The sequence below is a fragment of the Falco cherrug genome, chromosome 6, assembly GCF_023634085.1.
Source record: "Falco cherrug isolate bFalChe1 chromosome 6, bFalChe1.pri, whole genome shotgun sequence".
NCBI lineage: Eukaryota > Metazoa > Chordata > Aves > Falconiformes > Falconidae > Falco > Falco cherrug.
In genome coordinates, this window is record NC_073702.1 from 65,728,420 (window position 1) to 65,746,098 (window position 17,679).

At 46.1% G+C, this 17,679-nt stretch overlaps 1 protein-coding gene across 2 annotated transcripts; it reads left to right on the plus strand.

Annotated features, from left to right (window-relative positions):
• Positions 1-5,438: 5,438 nt before the first annotated feature.
• Positions 5,439-16,444, plus strand: PPIL6 (peptidylprolyl isomerase like 6). 2 transcript variants are annotated; one of them, XM_027814646.2, is made up of 8 exons: positions 5,439-6,146; positions 7,454-7,549; positions 8,022-8,210; positions 9,661-9,723; positions 9,868-10,015; positions 11,370-11,426; positions 14,631-14,766; positions 16,228-16,444. In XM_027814646.2, the coding sequence occupies exons 1-8, from the start codon at positions 6,072-6,074 to the stop codon at positions 16,337-16,339; spliced, it is 876 nt and encodes a 291-aa protein (XP_027670447.2). In that variant the 5' UTR covers positions 5,439-6,071; the 3' UTR covers positions 16,340-16,444. The 2 variants fall into 2 exon arrangements, with proteins under 2 accessions (XP_027670447.2, XP_055570070.1); XM_055714095.1 differs by lacking the exon at positions 7,454-7,549.
• Positions 16,445-17,679: the final 1,235 nt, after the last annotated feature.

The following is a 17,679-nucleotide window of genomic DNA, read 5'->3' on the forward strand; positions in this document are numbered from 1 at the left end:
CCCAAACCACAGCAAAAGTCTGTTTAGGCTTTTCACCTTTTCTTGCCTTTCAGAGTGGAGAAGCTTGCAGTCTTGATGCTGTAAGAACAGATGAAAAAATATAGTAAAGCTTGTTACAGTTAAATCTGTGAAAATCTTACTGATTGTATAAGTTTAAGCTTACAATAAATACTCCGGTGGTTTCATCCTAACAACTTCTCATTTTATCTAAAATGTGCAGCCATAATACTGGCTGGTGGTTAAGTTTACAGGAGCTTGAACAGAGTGCCTTCTCTGACGTCTATTTATGAATTGTGAAATGCTTGAAAGCTAGTTACTAACTAAATTCTAAGACTACAAGTACCTGTTAAATACTTTCCTCTTTTTTTTTTTTAACTTCTACTTGTTTATTATGAAGTTATCCTTGCAGAATTCAATGTGATGTTAGGGTTACTCATGAGCCGCTATCACATAGTGATTGCTTAATGCTCTCCCTGTAACTAAAAAAGGTGAAGTTTGGGGTTTGGAAGAAACGAGCTTCTATGAGCAGCACGGCAGTGACTAATCTTGCACCCTGCATTGCTCAAGCTGTCAGCACACATTGTAGCTTGCACTTGAGAAGCTTGTGTGGTTTCTTATACCACGAATGTTTTTTTGACAACATTTGCTTCCTTTCTAGTGAATGCATTTCTACTGAAGATGAAAATCCCTCTTCTGTGTGCACATTTGAAGTATAAGCGAAGTCTAGGATAGCTTTGAATTTGAAAGGAAACCCCTTCGGCTTTACTTTTTAGTTCAGCTGCTGCTAAGAAATGCTAACAAAAAACTGCATACCTTAAAAACTACATTTCAAAGCAGCTCTCTAAATTATGTTTTTTCTCCTTTACTCCTTAGCCAGTAAACACCTTAACTTCTCATTTTCTCACATAGACTAATCTTACTAGCAAAGGCATCTCACTGCTTACTATGCTAAAATGAGATTAGGATTTTAGACATAAACACAGGACCATAAGATAACTACAGAAAGATCCATTTTTGTGAGCAATTAACACCATTGTGCATTTCTTCTACTCCATTTGTAAGTTACCCAGCACAGTTGAACACTAAAAGGATTTTTACTGATCTTTTTTCAAATGCAAGTTTATGAAATTTTAGCTTTTTCTGAACATTTTGGCTGATTCTCCAGGTTAAAGTTGAAATAAATCCCTGAGAGGTAGAGCAACACACTGCTAAGTGTGTACTTGACTATTTTGTGTACCTTTACTCTGCTTGCCGCTTATATCCATGGTTTAGCTGTGGGTAGTATTTCTTGACCTCAGCATTCTAAAGTTCAAGAGAGTTGGCTGCTCCATCTGTGGAAGCCAAGACGCCAGCAGTGAGGATTAGACCGATGGGCCTTCCAGTCCAGCATCTCGTTTTTGATAGATGAATATCTGAGTACTTACCCTGCCAATACAAAAAGCTTCATCCCACCATATGTAACTTTGCACATGTGGTTTTTTTAATACTCGTTTTATGCTCTGTTTTCTGCTGAGAGGGACTAAAAAAGCACTACTAGGGGTTGTACAACAATTAGCTCTCAGCACCTGAGTGGAAGAGATGACTGCCTCACCATGAACTCTCAAACTGACCGCCTGTTCACAGGTTAAAGTTAGGGATGTTGGGCCTGGCAGCGATCTTGCCAGTTGTTCAGGAAAGGGTTTTGCTTGCATCTCTTTATTTGAAAAACAATTGTTTCACTATCTTAGCCGGTTAGTCATCATCAAGGTAATAGTGTTTGCTAAGACCTATCCTAGTGTGCTAGGATTTATCTTTTTTTTTTCCAGAAATGAAACCTAGTATGGGATTTGTTCCTAATCATGACCCAATGTCCATGTGAGCACAGCAGCCTGGTGTATTTTCTGTCTCGCCACATCTTCCATGGCAGGCTGTCTCACCAACTGCAAGTGTCCACATCCAGGAGAAGCTGAGTCCAACTTGGGAGTGGCTGGGAGGAGACCAATTTGCAAAGCAGGTGTGCCCTGGAGTTTGGGCAGCAGTCAAGGGTGCTCCCTAGTTATGATTATCTTCCCATGGTCAGAAGTCCGTCTGTGCAGGCGCTTTCCCAATCCTTCTGCTATCGCAGGTTAGGTTCAAGAATGGAGGAGTAGGTAATGCCATACAGCAGTCCTATATGCTCCATCACTTTTCAGATTCTCCATAAAATATGGTGAACAATAAATGGTTTTCTGCAACAGAGGGACTGCTGTTCGTCTCTGGCCCAAGCAGTTCTTCCAAATGGAAAAAAACATCCAGGCATATTCTAGGTGAACCAGCACCTTGCTGTAGTACACTTGCTGCTCATTTCTGGCTACTACTCATTTAATCCTACCTAATTGAAAGCATCTTTGGAATAGCAGGACACATTTTTCCTTTAGTTAGCAACTCCTTACCCGGTCCTGCAACTTTTTCTGACAGCTGCAGCTGTATCCCACTGTTGGTGACTTCCTGAAGGGGACTGATTCATACGTGTTTGTGGGTCCTCCCTGCCCTCAAAGGTGGCAAGCCTCATGGCTGTTAAGAGCAGTCACCTGGAGAGCTTCAGGTTGTTGTGGACAGCCCTGTTGGTGTATTGTCATCCTGAAAATCAGCTTATCCCTTTGGCTTTGCTTTGAATTTCTTGATGAAGTGATGTCAGTTTCTGCCTTCCACCTGGAAGGCTAAGCTTATAGAGGTCTTCCTTCTTTCTGGAGCTGAATCTGTCCATTCCCTGGCAGTAGGAAGACCTTTGAAGCCTCCCACGTTGTTTGCTTTGAGTGCTGGGTGATCTAATACTGCATTTCCCCCGCACAGTGTCTCAGAAAAGACTTGTGGCAGCCCAAGGGCCTGGTGTGAAATAGTGGTGGTGGCCCTCCCACTAGTCACCACAGCATGCTGTTGTGGCCCAGCAGATAAGCTGTGCGATGTTTCCTCTCCACGTATTTGCTGTGAAGTTATTTGGCATTTGCATCTTCGACCAGCACATCGTTACGCTTTACGCAGCTTTCAGCAGGGTGATGCTGCAGTCACCTGGCTCGTCCTTCACCAAAATGTCGCTGTGTGACCCCTGAGCAGCTTTCCTGCCAGAGTATCTCCAGTACCTGCATGTGGGGGGTGTCTCCAAATACTGTATTTATTCCTTTTATAAACCCAGTCTGCTTTTCTGTTCTCTTTCCCAGTCTCTTTCAGATGCTATCTTGGATTGAAAGGAACTGAAACAGCCACAGCCACAGCAGGGGCAGAGGCTTGGAGCAGGGAAACCCTCTGAGAATCACGCCAAAGTAAAACTCTCAAGTCTTGCATCAGGGCATGTGTGCACATTTCAAAGGATTTCGTGTTTCCAAGAACATTTGCTGCGTGGTCTTTGAAAGGGTTTCGGTATCATCCTGTAAACGTACTGCACAACCTCTTGTGCTTTCCATGTTTTTCTTCACAGTAACTTTTTCTTTCCATACCAAATGCAGCACGGCATGTCTATTCATAATTTTGGTAATTGACAAACTGTTGAATAGATTTTAATGTACCTGAACTACAAAGTGATGCAAAAAGAGGGGGAGAAAGAAAAATCAGAATAGAGACAGCAAGTAAACGGTAGCTCTTGGCTTGCTCTTTTTTTTTTTTTCTCAAAAAAGACAATCATAAATTTTCAGAAAACAGTCCTGTCCAGCTAATAATATTATTAGCTTGTTGGCTAATAATATTATGCTTGTTTGGTTAATTGTTGCTTTTCTTTTTGACTATTAGTTGACCATTAGCAGCATGTTTATGATTAATTCCCTTTCTTGGCCGTACTGACAGTAAGACTTTCCATGCCTAGAAATTATCAGTAAAAAAAAAAAAAAAAAAAAAAAAGCTATATTTTATTTTTAAAAAAGAAAAAGGAATAACAGGAGCCAATTGTACATATGTGCAGATATAAATTTCAGGAACAGCATTTGTAAGTTTAAGCACATTTATGAAATGCAGGTATCAATCTGTTTTTTTAAAAAATAATATGCAGTAGATTGATGTTAATACTTGTTTTTATAGTACAAAAAGGAGGACTGAGACATTTAAAAAGGCCAGATAAACTCCAGTTGTATTAATCTGTATCAAACTAAAAATATGGATGTAGAGAAAAATAGGTAGCAAAGAGTATTTTCTGCGGCATTGCTGACCTTATATTTGACTCTGGGTATGCTGCTTCTCGACTTTACGTAAGGCTGCTATAGATTTATTTTTTTTTGCTATAGGCAGAAGCCATATGGTCTGGCTACTAAAATTAGATCCTGCTTGTCACAGCCTGCAGAGGCTTTGGGAGGAGGAAGGAGAGGGCTTTCCTTTGCCTCGCTCAGTCACAGCCTACAAAACGCAGCTGTAGCTGCACATGCTGCTTGCTGCTGTTAGCTGCTGTTAGCTGCCATCACGCCTCGGCTTGTCTGCTGCCACCCAGTACCTGTGTGTCAATTAAAAACTCCTTGTCTACTGTAGGATCTTAACATGTCCCCTTGTCCAAACTGTTTCATCTCCCTCGGTTCTATACATTTTTTTCAGCAAAACACCATCGTAACATAAAATTATAACATCTGGTGCACAGGTCTTTCAGGTAAGGGAGCGGCTGTGGTAGCTAAACCTTCAGAAACTGATCATCTTCACCATCTTTGATTGTGTGAGGATGGAGCTTTTCGAATTGAACGTTGCTACAAATCCCAGCCAAACAGTTGCAGAGCTGTTGCCCTAGTGAATTGCTGTAAGAAAATATCACTGAGCCATACACAGACTGGAGAAACTTCAGGGCTACATGGGGGAGCCCTTCTGGAACCCCAGATTTCTTCCTTAGTCTGAATTTTTTACAGGCGTGGGTAGTTCAGAAACATCTAGCTAAGGGGCATTTTGGTTCCAGCGCTGTGGTCATGTACAAATTTACCACTCTATAAAGCCGTGTGGATATACAATTGGAAAAAAGTGCACATTCTTATTAATACGATAAATTAATATAATTTGCATTGTATTTAACATGGGTGTGTTCTGCAGAATGTATTTTCCACATGAAAATCACAACTGTCTCACGTGCAATAGGATTTTGACATGTCAAAGATGTATTTTTTCCTGGGGATGCGCCAATTGTTCCATTGCTCCCTGATGTCATGAAAAGTTACACAATTTTTTGACGTGACACACAATTCAGTTTTGTCATTTTTAACACCAGTGTCCTCTAAAATTCACCTTGCTCAGGGTGAAGGGGGACCAGACCTAGCCACACTGACAGAATCCCGCGCTGAACCTACAGCTGTCCCACAAAACTGCTTTTGCTCGTGCTGCGTTAGGCAAAAGGGAGCCGAGCTGGGGCAGCGGCACGAAGCTTTGCTGTGGGAGCCTCGACCCCTCTGGAACTGCTGTGTCCGTGTGCTGGTGCTGTGCTGTGCTGGTGCTGGTGCTGGTGCTGTGCTGGTGCTGTGCTGTGCTGGTGCTGTGCTGTGCTGCGCTGCCGGCGGGAAGGGCCCCAGCAGCGCCCAGCAGGCGCGGCTGTGGGTAGGAGTTGCTGCGTCAAAAGGATGCGCGCACTTTGCACGGGGTGTAATTAAGCTGTAAATCTCATCGCCACGGGATTTTGTGGGTGCCGGATTTTTACATTTGTCTGAAGAGCAAAGAGATTCATGTGCATAGCAGCCGCCGAGGGGAATTAAACACAGAGATACCGGGAAATCCTTGCGTACGGGCTGGGAGGTAACGGGGAAGCTCTGCTCTCCTGTTTGCCGATTGCCGCTTTTTGCTGGGCACCTGCTGTCAGCCGCCGCCAGCAACGGGATCCTCATCCTCTCATCCTTTCTTGTAAATGGTCTTGTGCTGCCGGCGTCCGGCACGGGCTCTGGGAAGAGCCGGCTCCAATCCTCTGCCGCGTTTTTGTGCGGCCTCGTTTTCCTTCCTCCGGGAGAAAGCAGAAATCGGAGCGTTTCCCGCATTCCCGACACATTGAAACTGTTGGGCTTGGGAAGCGCTTAGAAATGTGGGGGGGAGGGGGGGGGGGCGGTGTCTGGCGTTGCCGTGGAGCCAGGCTCTGTTGACAGACTCGGGCTGGTGGTGGCCAGGGTGCCATGGGCCCGCGGCAGGTGACGGTGGTGGGGCTGCTCCGAGACCCGACTTTCCACGTGGCCAAGTGCGCAGCAGAGGTAACCCCCGGGCATCACCCCAGCACCGGGTGGGAGCAGTGCGGAGTGGTGCGGGCTGGAAGTACATCAGCAGGGGAATGCCTGCACCCAGGGGGTGGTTCTTAGGAAGAAAATATTCTGACTTTGGGGGTTCTGCTCTTTGGTGCTGCCAGGCACAGGCACCAAGGCTTTACGGGCTCGCGGCTTGGTGCTGCTTGGCATGAGGGTCTCTGCTGCAGCATCCTTGCCTCCTTGTTGCTGCAGCTCCAAGAAATTTCACAGCTGCGCGATGCTGGGTGAGATGCACATCGCAGCTCTGTCCGACTTGCTCGGCAGCTTATGACAAGTCCCTTAATGCAGCTCTATCGGTGCAAATGAGAAGGCAAAACGCTGCAAACCTGACGGGGCTCGGCAGACTTTTCCATGGGAAGGCTGGCTGTGTGGCAGGTGCCACCCCGCCGCGGGGTGCCCAGCACTGACCTGTATGCCCTCCCTGCCTGTCAGAGTTTTTCTGCCAGGCTCGTTCCCCAGCATTATTTACAGCTGACAAAACTCTGCCATCAGCAGCCCTAAGGATAAGCCAAGCCAATAGCTGCAGGGTGTGTGTGCCTCTTGGCTTTTTACCTTTTTTTTTTTGTTGTTGTTTGTTACAGCCAATGTCCCAACAATAGGCACAGGGACCATGAGCTGAATAGAAAGTTGCTTCTTGCTTTATTTTTTTGAAGTCCGGCTGGGCTGGCTTGAAGCCACAAACTTTGTGGCACTCGTATGCCACGGCCCACGTGAAGATGAGGCTAAACAGGAATGTCCTGTACTTAAAGAGCTGTGTGCTCCAGAGGCAGACAGTACAAGCAGTGGGGACTGGAAACTGTTCACCTTGCAGCCTTCACCAAGCCATTCACTTGCCCCAAGGCCCTGGGCTCAATCTCCTGGGACAGTAGAGGGTCACAACTCCCTGTGCATGCAAAAATGCATGCAAAAAATGCAGTTGATGATGCTCAGCAACATCTTCAAATGTCTCACTGCTTACATCCATCTCACCTGGAGGGGGAAAGCGTGGGGAGAGTACCAGCATAATTCAATAATATTTGTGAAGCAGCCCTTCAAGACACCTGCCACATCTGCAAACAGGGATTTAGAGCAATTTGCATGTACTGCTCCAAGTGTCAGGAATTACACCAGAGGTGTGGGGGGTGCAGAGCAATAACTCAATTAGAATGTGGCTTAGGTTGTAGTTAATGAGGGAAATACAAGCTGCGATAGTATAGGGTGTGGGAGAGTACTGAACTGCTTGTAAGCAATTTTTTTTCCTTACCTTGAAAATACAGGCTCTGAAGCTGAAGTTTCCAAGCAAGTTTGCAGATCCTGTAATACAGCCTTTAGTAGAATTTGCATGGTGTGAATATTTACAGGAGAAAAAGAAGGTAACTCTGGTGTCCTCAGCTTGGTTTGGACATGAGTCCTCTCCCAGCTTGGTGTCGTCTGCAGATTTTGGAAGTGAGCTTTTCCACCCTGGCTTACATTCTTAGAAACCCTCGAGGGAAGATGGGGCTCTCCAGCACTTTTCCTGTTCAGCCTGAGCTACCTCCAAAGTGACACCCAGATGACTCCTGTCACGATAATGTCCCATAGCAGCAGGATCTAGACCTTTAAAGCACATAACTGTGTGAGTAGCAGCAGGATCTAGACCTTTAAAGCACATAACTGTGTGAGTGTCAGCACGCCTCACCAAAAGCTTCTGCCCAATCCCTTCCAGTTGGTGGGATTTGTGATTTTAAAAGTAGGAAAGGCATAAAAATACCACAGGCCACCTTAGCTGCAGTGGATATTACTGGTTGCTTCTTCACTAAGTGTGTAATTAATCCCTGGAGGCTTTGTTGTCCTTCTGATATGTAGGAGCTGAGAGGTGAGGTGTGGGCGTATGCCTCCTCCGTGATGTGCTTTGTTGACGGCCAGCTGCTGGGGGATGAGAAGGAGCTGCTCAAGTGGTCTCACCGTGAGTGGGACTATCATGACTTTAAGCCTGAAGCACTTTACCAAGCAATTGCTGAGGACTTCTACAGGAAACGTCTGAAAAACAGCCAGGCAAGTAGCCAAGTAGCACTGGTTTAGAAGAAGAGTACAAGGGGAGGAAGGTGAGTGTCATGGTTTAACCCCAGCTGGCAACTAAGTACCACGCAGCCACTCGCTCACACACACACACACACACACACACACGGTGGGATGGGGAGTAGAATTGGAAAAAGGTAAAATCCATGGGTTGAGATAAGAACAGTTTAATAATTGTAATAATAATAATAATTATAATGATAAAAGAGAGAGAGACACATAAATCCCAAGAAAGACAAGTGATGCACAATTCAGTTGTGCACCACCTGCTGACCGATGCCCAGCCAGTCCCTGAGCATCGATCGGCAGGCCCCAGCCACCTCCCCCCAGTTTACATACTGAGTATGACATTCATTGGTATGGAATATCCCTTTGGCTAGTTTGGGTCACTGTCCTGGCTGTGTCCCCTCCCAGCTTCTTCTGCACCTCCTCATTGGCAGAGCGTGGGAAACTGAAAAGTCCTTGACTTAGGGTAAGCACTACTGAGCAACTAAAACATCAGTGTGATATCAAAGTTATTCTCCTACTAAATCCAAAGCACAGTATTGTACCAGCTACTGGGAAGAAAATTAACTCTATCCTGGCCAAAACCAGGACAAAGAGTGAGCACAGCAGTGGCAGATTTTTGGTTTTCTGTCCCAGGATGGTAGGGCCAGAGCTGGGACTGGAGAGGTCGATGGGGAGAATCCCATGCGGAGGATGGCAGAGCCTCCGCACCTGCCAGCAGCCAGGAAGGGACGTATGCTAGCCCAGATGCTTGACATGTATTTACTGCTTCAGGGCTGAACAGACAAAAGTGCATTGCTGACCATGCTGCAACTGTGCTGTTCCAGAATCCCAAAGCGCCCAATCCTTGGGTACCAAAATTCTTGGGTACCAAAGGCCCAACTGCCAAACCTCTCATTTCCTGGCCAAGACCTCCCGAAATGCTGTGGTGATGTGAGGTGCAATGCTGCCAGCACTGACATGGTTTTGAAAGCAGAGGAAGATGTCATAGCAAAAACTGACATGGTTTTGAAAGCAGAGGAAAACGTCATAGCAAAATGAATACCAGTCTGACTGGGAAGGGCAAGGAATGTCCATTTTGGCAGGGTGGCCAGTATTCCTGCAGATTCATTTAATCCTGCCTGTATTGTATGGGCTGCAATAGGCATGTCAGTAAATGCAAGAGGAAGCAGCAGGCCCTGCCCAGTAGTTTGCTTTAACATGATGTTAGGATTATTTCTGTCCAGAATGAGTGCAATATCCTCTACTTTTTTGTTTATTTGAACAAAATAGTGGGAATGCTGTTTTGCATTGACAACCTCACGGACGTTTTCTGAGACCATTGGCCCTAGGCAGCTGGACCCTGGCCTGCGTGAGGCAGCGAGTGCAGCACACAGAGCTGGCCTTTCCCTCACTGCATTTGTTTTTCTGCTTTAAACAGCATGTGTTTGTGTACCTGGAGATAGCCATTGAGGAGCAGCCCGTCGGGAGGCTGCTCTTTGAGGTACGTTACAGAGGAGAAAAGCAAAAGCAAGGAACAATTCTGCCCAGTGCGGTGGTTTCACCTGCCCAAGGGGGGGGGAACAGAAATCTGCCCAGTGGACATCAGCTATGAATTTCACACATTCTCCTCTTCACGCTTTTGCAGCTCTTTTCAGATGCATGTCCCAGGACCTGTGAGAATTTCCGCGCTCTGTGTGCTGGAGGAGCAAAGTCCCGCTGTGACGGCCGAGAGCTCACCTACAAAAACTCCCTTTTCCATCGCCTAGTGAAAAACGGATGGATCCAAGGAGGAGGTGTGTTTCCAGGGGTCCTGAGTAAAACCAAGTTACAGTGCAAGGCAGAGGGTGGGGAGTGTGATGATCTGCATGAATAACAGTCTTCATCCATGGGAGACATAACTGAACTCCAGGACAAATCTAGTATCTTAAATTTTCTATATATGTGTGTATATATATGTATATATATAACAAAAAACCAAAACATTTTCTCTTTTAGACATCTCACTTTATAAACATAGGAAAAGTTTGGAGTATTTGTTCTTTTGATTATCCAAGCCCTTTTCAAAAGAATTTAGGAAACTGAAAATATTAAAACTCTTTTCCATTATGTTCTTTGGTAAGTAATTAGGAAACTAATTCGAAACATGAAAAAAAAAAAAGAAGAATATCCATCAGAAACTATTACTTGTTTTATAGAGAGATTAACTTATGGCGGCATTAATCAAGTGTCAGAACCCTTGCAAACATGCTGGTGAGCTGTCTGAATGCCAGCACTGTGTCTGGAGTGTGGCACCAAGAAGAAAGGCACCAGGAACGTTGGGCACGCAGCTTGCCTGACTGATAACCCCAGGGAAGTCAGTATAGTGTACCAGAAGGCATTTCCTTCGTTACTCCCTTTTGGTCTATCGGACATCTTACCTACCTGTATTCTTTACCTGTGTTTGCCTTGCTCCAAATGTGTGTGTATAAATACGTTTCATGTTTATACTTCAAAGATACAGCTCCTACTTTTCAGGAATAACTACTCAGATATCTATGTAGTCCATAAAACCAACCTAAAAGTACATGTTTGTTACTGTAGAGAACTAATGATAACCTGGTAGTCTAAGACAATGTCTAAATAAAGTAAGAGCCAGAATTTTGTTTTAAAAAAAATTATAAATAGATGCATCAGGTTTCTTTAGTGCCTTACTCATCATAAATCTGGTTCAATAGGAATTTCTCTCTTATCAAATCTCTTTTCTTAGTCAAGTTAGTGGTCTTAACTCACCATAGCATCACAGCTGCATTTTCAACCTTCCTTCTTCTAACCTTAATCCCTCCGACGGACATCCTTCTCCAGGGCGCCCCTTCCTTGGCTGGGTGCTGCCACCGCGGGAGCTCTCCCAACAGGAGATGCTGGTCCATCTCAGAGGGGCAGCGATGAAATGCACCACATGAAATAGTTCTCTGTAGACAGACCGTCTCTTGGGATGGAAGCTGAGCTTTTCCCAAAAGTCTGTTAAAATTTCAGTAGCAAAACAGAAAGATGGATGCAGTTGTTCCCCCAGGCTGATGCGCAACCCACGCCTCTGACCTCAACTGAGCTGCTCACTGACAACCCCCAATAACACCTGGTCTCTGACGGTTACTTTTATCTACCCTGCAGACATCATAACTGGAAAGGGAGACAGAGGAGAGTCAATTTATGGTCCCACCTTTGAAGGTATGTTTCCTCAACTATCTTAACTGTGCAAAGGGCAAATTTCCACAAAGACAAGTTGTTGACCTGATCTTACTCACAGAATAACCTGGGAATTCCCTTTCATCTCCCTAAAGCAAAAGGGTTTGCTTTTCAGCCAGAATTATTATCTGTTTGTATTAGCATGAGTGGACTGCTTTAGTGAGGACACTTTTTGATCTGTAACCTTGTCCCTGTCCTCTGATGTCCCTGGCCCAAGGCTTAGTTCCACTAGCCCCTTCTCCTTGCCTAAATGAGGGCTGATGGTCACCTGCTGCCTACTCCAGACTGCAAATACTCACCTTTGTGGGCAAGACCTTAGAAATGCAGAAGTGGATTAGCTACAGAGATCTCCAGGCACACAATATCACCTGTTTAAATGCTTTTAAAGTAAAGTTAAATGGCTTTAACTCTAGATTTCCTGGACCTCAGGCAGCTCTTCAGGCCTGGGCATGCTGCAGGCATCGATGCCAGCAGCTACATGACTCTGCGGGTGTGAGGGGAGTTACTTCTGAATCTCACATAAAACCATGAAAGTCAAGAAATGACAAACATGAGCTAAGTTTAACAAAAAATGTTCCCCCATACTGGTATGAAGTAATAAAATGTAAAGAAAAAAGAACATTATAACTTGCAATATTTAAGAAAAACAACCCGTATAATTGACATAGACATTTGGGATCTTCTGTTTAGATTAAATGCTACCCATAAAGATGTTTTATGACAGTTAAAGCACTTCTGAAATTGATTTATGTTCCCTTATATAAAAGCTTTCCCACTGCCAATGGCACAAATGATGTGACATTTGAGCAGGCTGGGCAGCAGCCAACAGTGAGATCAGAAACGCCAAGTGTAGCTGAAAACTTTCCTTCCCAAGATGCTGGAGAGCCCGCTCGCAAGGAGGAGCTGCTCTCACCTCCAGGTCCCAGGACAGGTGGAGCAAAACCGGGCTGGACATGGGTCACTAGCCCGCTCTGCCCGGCTGAGTTGCAGCGCTGGCGGGCACGAAAGCCGCTGGAAGTGGAAGCCCAGTGTGTGGGATTTAAGGCAGTACAGCTACGGGCTGCCTAGAGTAGGCAGGAAGGGGCAAAAGTCACTTCTTTGATGCTGGAGCTCCTGGAACAGCAGCAAGCCTAGGCTTTAGGGACACGCATACCTCAGAAAGAAGATAAGCTGTTATTAGAAAAATACAGGACTGGCTGCTAAATTGTTTGGAAGGTGGATGTCATCAAAGATTTAAAAGTTTGTGAATCCTCTTTCCCAGCAATGCTACCCAATGGGTCTGTGCTAGCGCACATCTCACACCCTTTGCACTTTCTGTTGGGGTAGAAATCGTCCGCAGAGGAAAATGAGTTTGAGCGTACGTAGGCACCTCTGCAAACAGGAGAGCTACAGCCCCGCGCACGCTGCCGGAGCTGGGGCTTCATGCCACAGCCCAGCATCTGGCGTTTTGCTCCTGCCCCCATCCTCCTCCAGGCAGAGCTTAGGCTTTCCCTGTGCTACCCAGGAAAGAAGTTGACATGTCAGGTGGGAAGGTGACAATGTGTCAAAAGTTCCTTAAGTAATTTTAAGGTGGATTTAATTTGGAATCTGTCAGCCTTGAAAGTGTCCCTGGAAGAGTTTTATTATCCATGTTGCACATACTTCATGTGTTGATGTATTAAAGGAGAAGATTGCTAATTCTTTCCCTCCCACCTTTTAATTAAAAATTGCTTTTCATCCTTGAGAAAGGCGTTCCCTTGCAGGCGCCTTTCTAGTTTAAGGCTTAGAATGCTTTCCCAGTATTTCCCGCAAAACTATTTTACACTGAGGCCAGGGGACAAATATCTTCAATATCTGAAAAGGGTGAGAGATGCCTCTGTCAGCTGTTAATGTTCTGGGAGACTCTGCGCTTGGCACGCGTCTGGGCACTGCAACCAGTGCCTGCTGAAATTAATGGGACGCAACCACATTTTACTGTAATGAGCTGAAAGGACTGAGGTAATTACAGAGAATCAGTCAGAGTGGAGCATCATGTCATAGGACAAAGCATCTGACTCCAAAATTAGTCTGCTGAAGTCATTTTGCCAACCACAAGGCAGCAGTCAGGGAGTAACTGTTCAGTTAAAATTTAATTACTATTTTTATGAATCAGTTTCTGAGAAGGGCACTCAAACAGGGTAAAAAGAATTTAAAAAAAAACAGAGAACAATAAAAATTAAATATTTCTAGTTTCTTTCAAGCTTTTTGAGAGCTCGATGGAGCTCTGGACTGCTTAGTGTGATCAGGTCAGAGATGGGTGACACAGGAGGTGAAGGTCAGTGGGGACCCTGCTCCCCACCTTATAGCTGGACTCCCCTCCGTGGAGAGGAAGGAATCAAGTCCTTGCCATCATCCCCCAAGCCCAAGCACACCTAATGCCTGTCCTTCCCCAGCCATCCCTCTTGAGAGCTGTTTCTCTTCTCCCTCACCAGTCCTTCCTCAGCCGGCATGGAGGCTCCTCCTCACCTCCCCGCAGCTCTCGCTCCCATTGCCTGCCTCCTCTCCTTGCCCTGAACAAAGCTTCTGCTCTGGGGGCACCCCGGCCTTCTTAACTAAGTATCTACTCACCATTTATTCAGCTCTGTCACGTTACTTGGCTAAAGCAGCCTCCCGCTCACTGTTCCGCACGAGTTGCCAAGTGCTGGGAGCTGCTGCGCATCCTGCCCCCACAGCCAGGTCTGTGCTGCCGGAGCATCTCTTGCCTCTCCACTGCAGGCAGGGGCTGTGCTTGGAGCACCCGCTCTGCCTCCACCTGTGCAGTGGGAATAATCCCAAGCAGCCGCAAGAAAATGCCGTGCTAAGTGCTCCGACCTCCTCCAGTGAGAGGCATTACAGACCGACACCGGGGAGCCAGCGGCATCGCTGCTCTGGCTCCATCACTCAGAAATACATAGAGCGCTTTTTTAATGGATGTTTCTTCATTAGCTTCTTTACTGGCTTAAGGACTAGAAAGTAGTGGGAAGCTCTTTCTAGGAAGGATGCTAATTCAAACCAGACTTTGCTTCTATGAGACTCATTGGGACCTTTTGGGGAAAAGGAGAAGGGAAAGGGAGAGCAAGGAAGGAGGAAAGGGGAGTATGTGGGAGCTGGCAAAAGGGTGCTGTACAGTCAACAGCTGCAAAGGGAGCGACACAACTGCAGCCTTTCATCCCCAAACTCTTTTCCTAGATGAAAGCTTCTCCATCTGTCACAAGGGAAGAGGAATCCTCGGGATGGCCAACAAGGGCCGCCACAGCAATGGCTCGCAGTTCTACATCACCCTCCAGCCAGCTCCCTACCTGGACAAAAAATATGTGGCTTTTGGGTAGGTATGCACCAGCTTGCTGCCACTGCACTGCACAGGAGGTCACCCTGGCCTTGTATGCCCTTCCCGCCTGGGATGAAGCATCCACAAAATCCCTACGGCAGCTACAGCACAAATGCCTCTAGCCAGGGGTAGGATGGATGAGTCAGATTGAAGTACCTAATGACACCCATCCCTCCTTTCCCTGCCCTGGCCTGGCTTGTTTGAGCTGGAAAACCCTATGGCAAAGCTAAAGTAGCTGCCAGGGCATCCCCAGGACCAAGGCTGCAGACCTGTGGCTGCATAGCTCAGCATCAGCTCAAGGTGGGCCCTGATGGACAGGGGGCTGTTGAGCAAAGCCTGCACGCTCTGCTCAGCCCTCACGAGCTGGAGGAATTATTTTAGCAAATGCACACTGGGAGTTTGTTCTCGGTAGGTTGATGTATAGTGCTGGCCCTGTTAAGATTTTTAGATTTTCAGGAATACAATAAGGAAGATTATTGCTCTGAGCAGTTTGCTTGATGTAAGAAAGCAAAATGTTTATGTATAGAGGGAGAAATTCACGGTGCAGTTTCCACGTAAACCCCGTCATGGAGAAAACCAGCATTTTTAAAGGAAGTGAAAAGCATAACTGCCTAACCTACAAGAAGAAACCAAAAACAGTCGCTGGCTGCATATACATATAACCAGCAGTGTTCACCACTAGCGTTCTGCCTTGCCACCAGCTCTGTGTAATCTGGAAGGCACAGGATCCATGATCTTCTAGCCAGGCCCTCTTAAACCTGGGTGGGAGTTTAATCCCGAGGGAGCAGAGAGCAGCATATGACAAGGACAGCCAGGCACTTCCCATCTCTGCTCTGCTCTGATGTCCCCACTTGGGCAAGGGCTGCCTGCAGTGTCCACCCCGCTTGGTACCACTGTCCTGGGTGGGATGGGGTGGGAGGGGACACGGCATGAAGCTTTCTGGAGCACGGCTGGCATCCATCGCCGTGCTGGTGCCTGCAGGAGGCACGGCTCGTGGTCCCACAGTGCAGAGGGGGATGGGCTGAAAATTGTAAAGACTGCAAAATGCTGGGCTGTTTTCAGGATTCAGGTTGGCGCTATGAAGGAAGGAAACAGATATTTCTCAGGGAGTCATTTCTAATACTCTCACTTCCGACAGCGTGTCTCTTTGATTTCTTTCTTCTCAAAAGTAATGGCCATTTGTAGCTGGGACACATAGTACAATGCTTATTTCTTTAAATAAATGCAGTTGCATAAAGCCGTGGTATTTTCACCTCTCCTAAAGCGCCAACTAGAAGCTACTTAATCAAGAACTGATGGTGTTTGCGACCCCGTTGCGAAGAACAGCTTTTTAAAGAGCAGAGTGGGTGCAGCCCGCCGGTGGGGAGCCAGCGCCTGGGTTTGTTAAGGCCTTGCAGCAGCCAGAGGCTGCACAGCCGGCTCCGGGTGGATCATATGTGCACTTTCTCCTTCCTCTAGGCAATTGATCGAGGGCACGGAGGTACTCCAGAGACTGGAAGCCGTACCTACATATAAGGAAAGGCCTACAGTAGCCTGCAGGATTATGAACTGTGGGACCTTGGAGCCATGATCCCCAGCTGGCAGTCCTGCCTGCTGTAAGGCAAAGCTCAACTTTTCGCTCAGCTTTTTACAGACCTTGATGGCTTTCACTTAAGGCAAAAATAAAAGCACTTCTCACACATGTGAATGGCTTCAAAATGTTCTTTTGGCTTAAAAAAATGTTCATAAGCTCTTAAAAAGCACTTTTGCAGAAATACAGGAAAAGGCTTGTGCACATAACTCAGTGCCAGCCTACAGTTTATGGGAAATAGTGCTAATACGATCATATAGTGACAAGCAGACATGATGAAATGCACATATGGCTAAAGCACAGGTGGACAGATGGATACACACCTATAGGGATAAAGATAACCATTCCTGGCTAAATTCTGCCTCCACCACAACCTCTGCAGCACAATTGCCCTGCCACGTTTGCCCCATACAGCTCAGACACCAGATGTAGTCTGCATATAGTAACTCAGATATCTCAGAGGGAAGGAGGAAAAAATATATTTGTAGGACTGTGGTCTCTCTGAATGCCAGACATTTGATCTTGCACTGACTACAAGTAACACCCTTGAAATCAGGTCGGGCTGCATCAGGCTAAAACTGGGAAATTCTAGAGCAGGCGTAAGCTTAAGTAATTATTTTTGGCAGATAGTCTCAAATAGCAAAAGGATGAGTATTGCCACTAAAACAGGGAAAAATATTGCTTATAAAGTTACTGCAAAATGTGGAATTTTAAGGTTATGTGTGGATGCAAATATACCATACACGATGATTGCTAGTGTCAGTGATTTCTTATATGCAAGGTGTCTTATATGCAGTATCTCTGATGTGCAAGTGCAGAGCTTGGGCATGGGTAGCCTCAGCAGAGGATGGCAGGTCAGCACTAAAAGAAGGGAGGATGTGTGAAAGGCCAAAATGCAGCCTGGAAAGAAAGGTTATAACCCAGTGCATTGGAAGTTCAAAGGAAAGAGCATTCAGTCATTGGGCTTGAATGTAGATACAAGGCTAAACCAGCCCCGCTGTTCCAGGGCTGCACAGACACCTTCAGTGTACACCTCTCCCGCCTCTCTTTCCAGTGCTGTGCTGAGTGACCTTTGCTCCTCAGCTCACCATATAAGCTGCTAAACCTCACAAAAGAGTGCCAGTGTAAGATGGGAAATGCTGAATTAAAGAAGTATTAGGAGAAACCTAATTTTGTCCAAGCTCAAACCCACAGATTTAATGAAAAGTAACAATCTTGAGTTTGTTTGCTAAATGGGAATGAGTGTAACAGATCAGCAAATGTTTAACTGGGTGTCTGAAGAGGGCACAGACCTAGTCTGATTCCACATGCTCTGAGTCAGTATAGAGGTCGTCTTAATT

Bases quoted from the DNA above. Each gene is read 5' to 3' on its own strand.
- PPIL6 (XM_027814646.2), top strand. From the start codon at position 6,072: ATGGGCCCGCGGCAGGTGACGGTGGTGGGGCTGCTCCGAGACCCGACT. The intron at 7,550-8,021 runs GTAACTCTGGTG...TCTGATATGTAG, and splicing joins ATTTACAGGAGAAAAAGAAG to GAGCTGAGAGGTGAGGTGTG. The intron at 8,211-9,660 runs GCAAGTAGCCAA...TGCTTTAAACAG, and splicing joins AACGTCTGAAAAACAGCCAG to CATGTGTTTGTGTACCTGGA.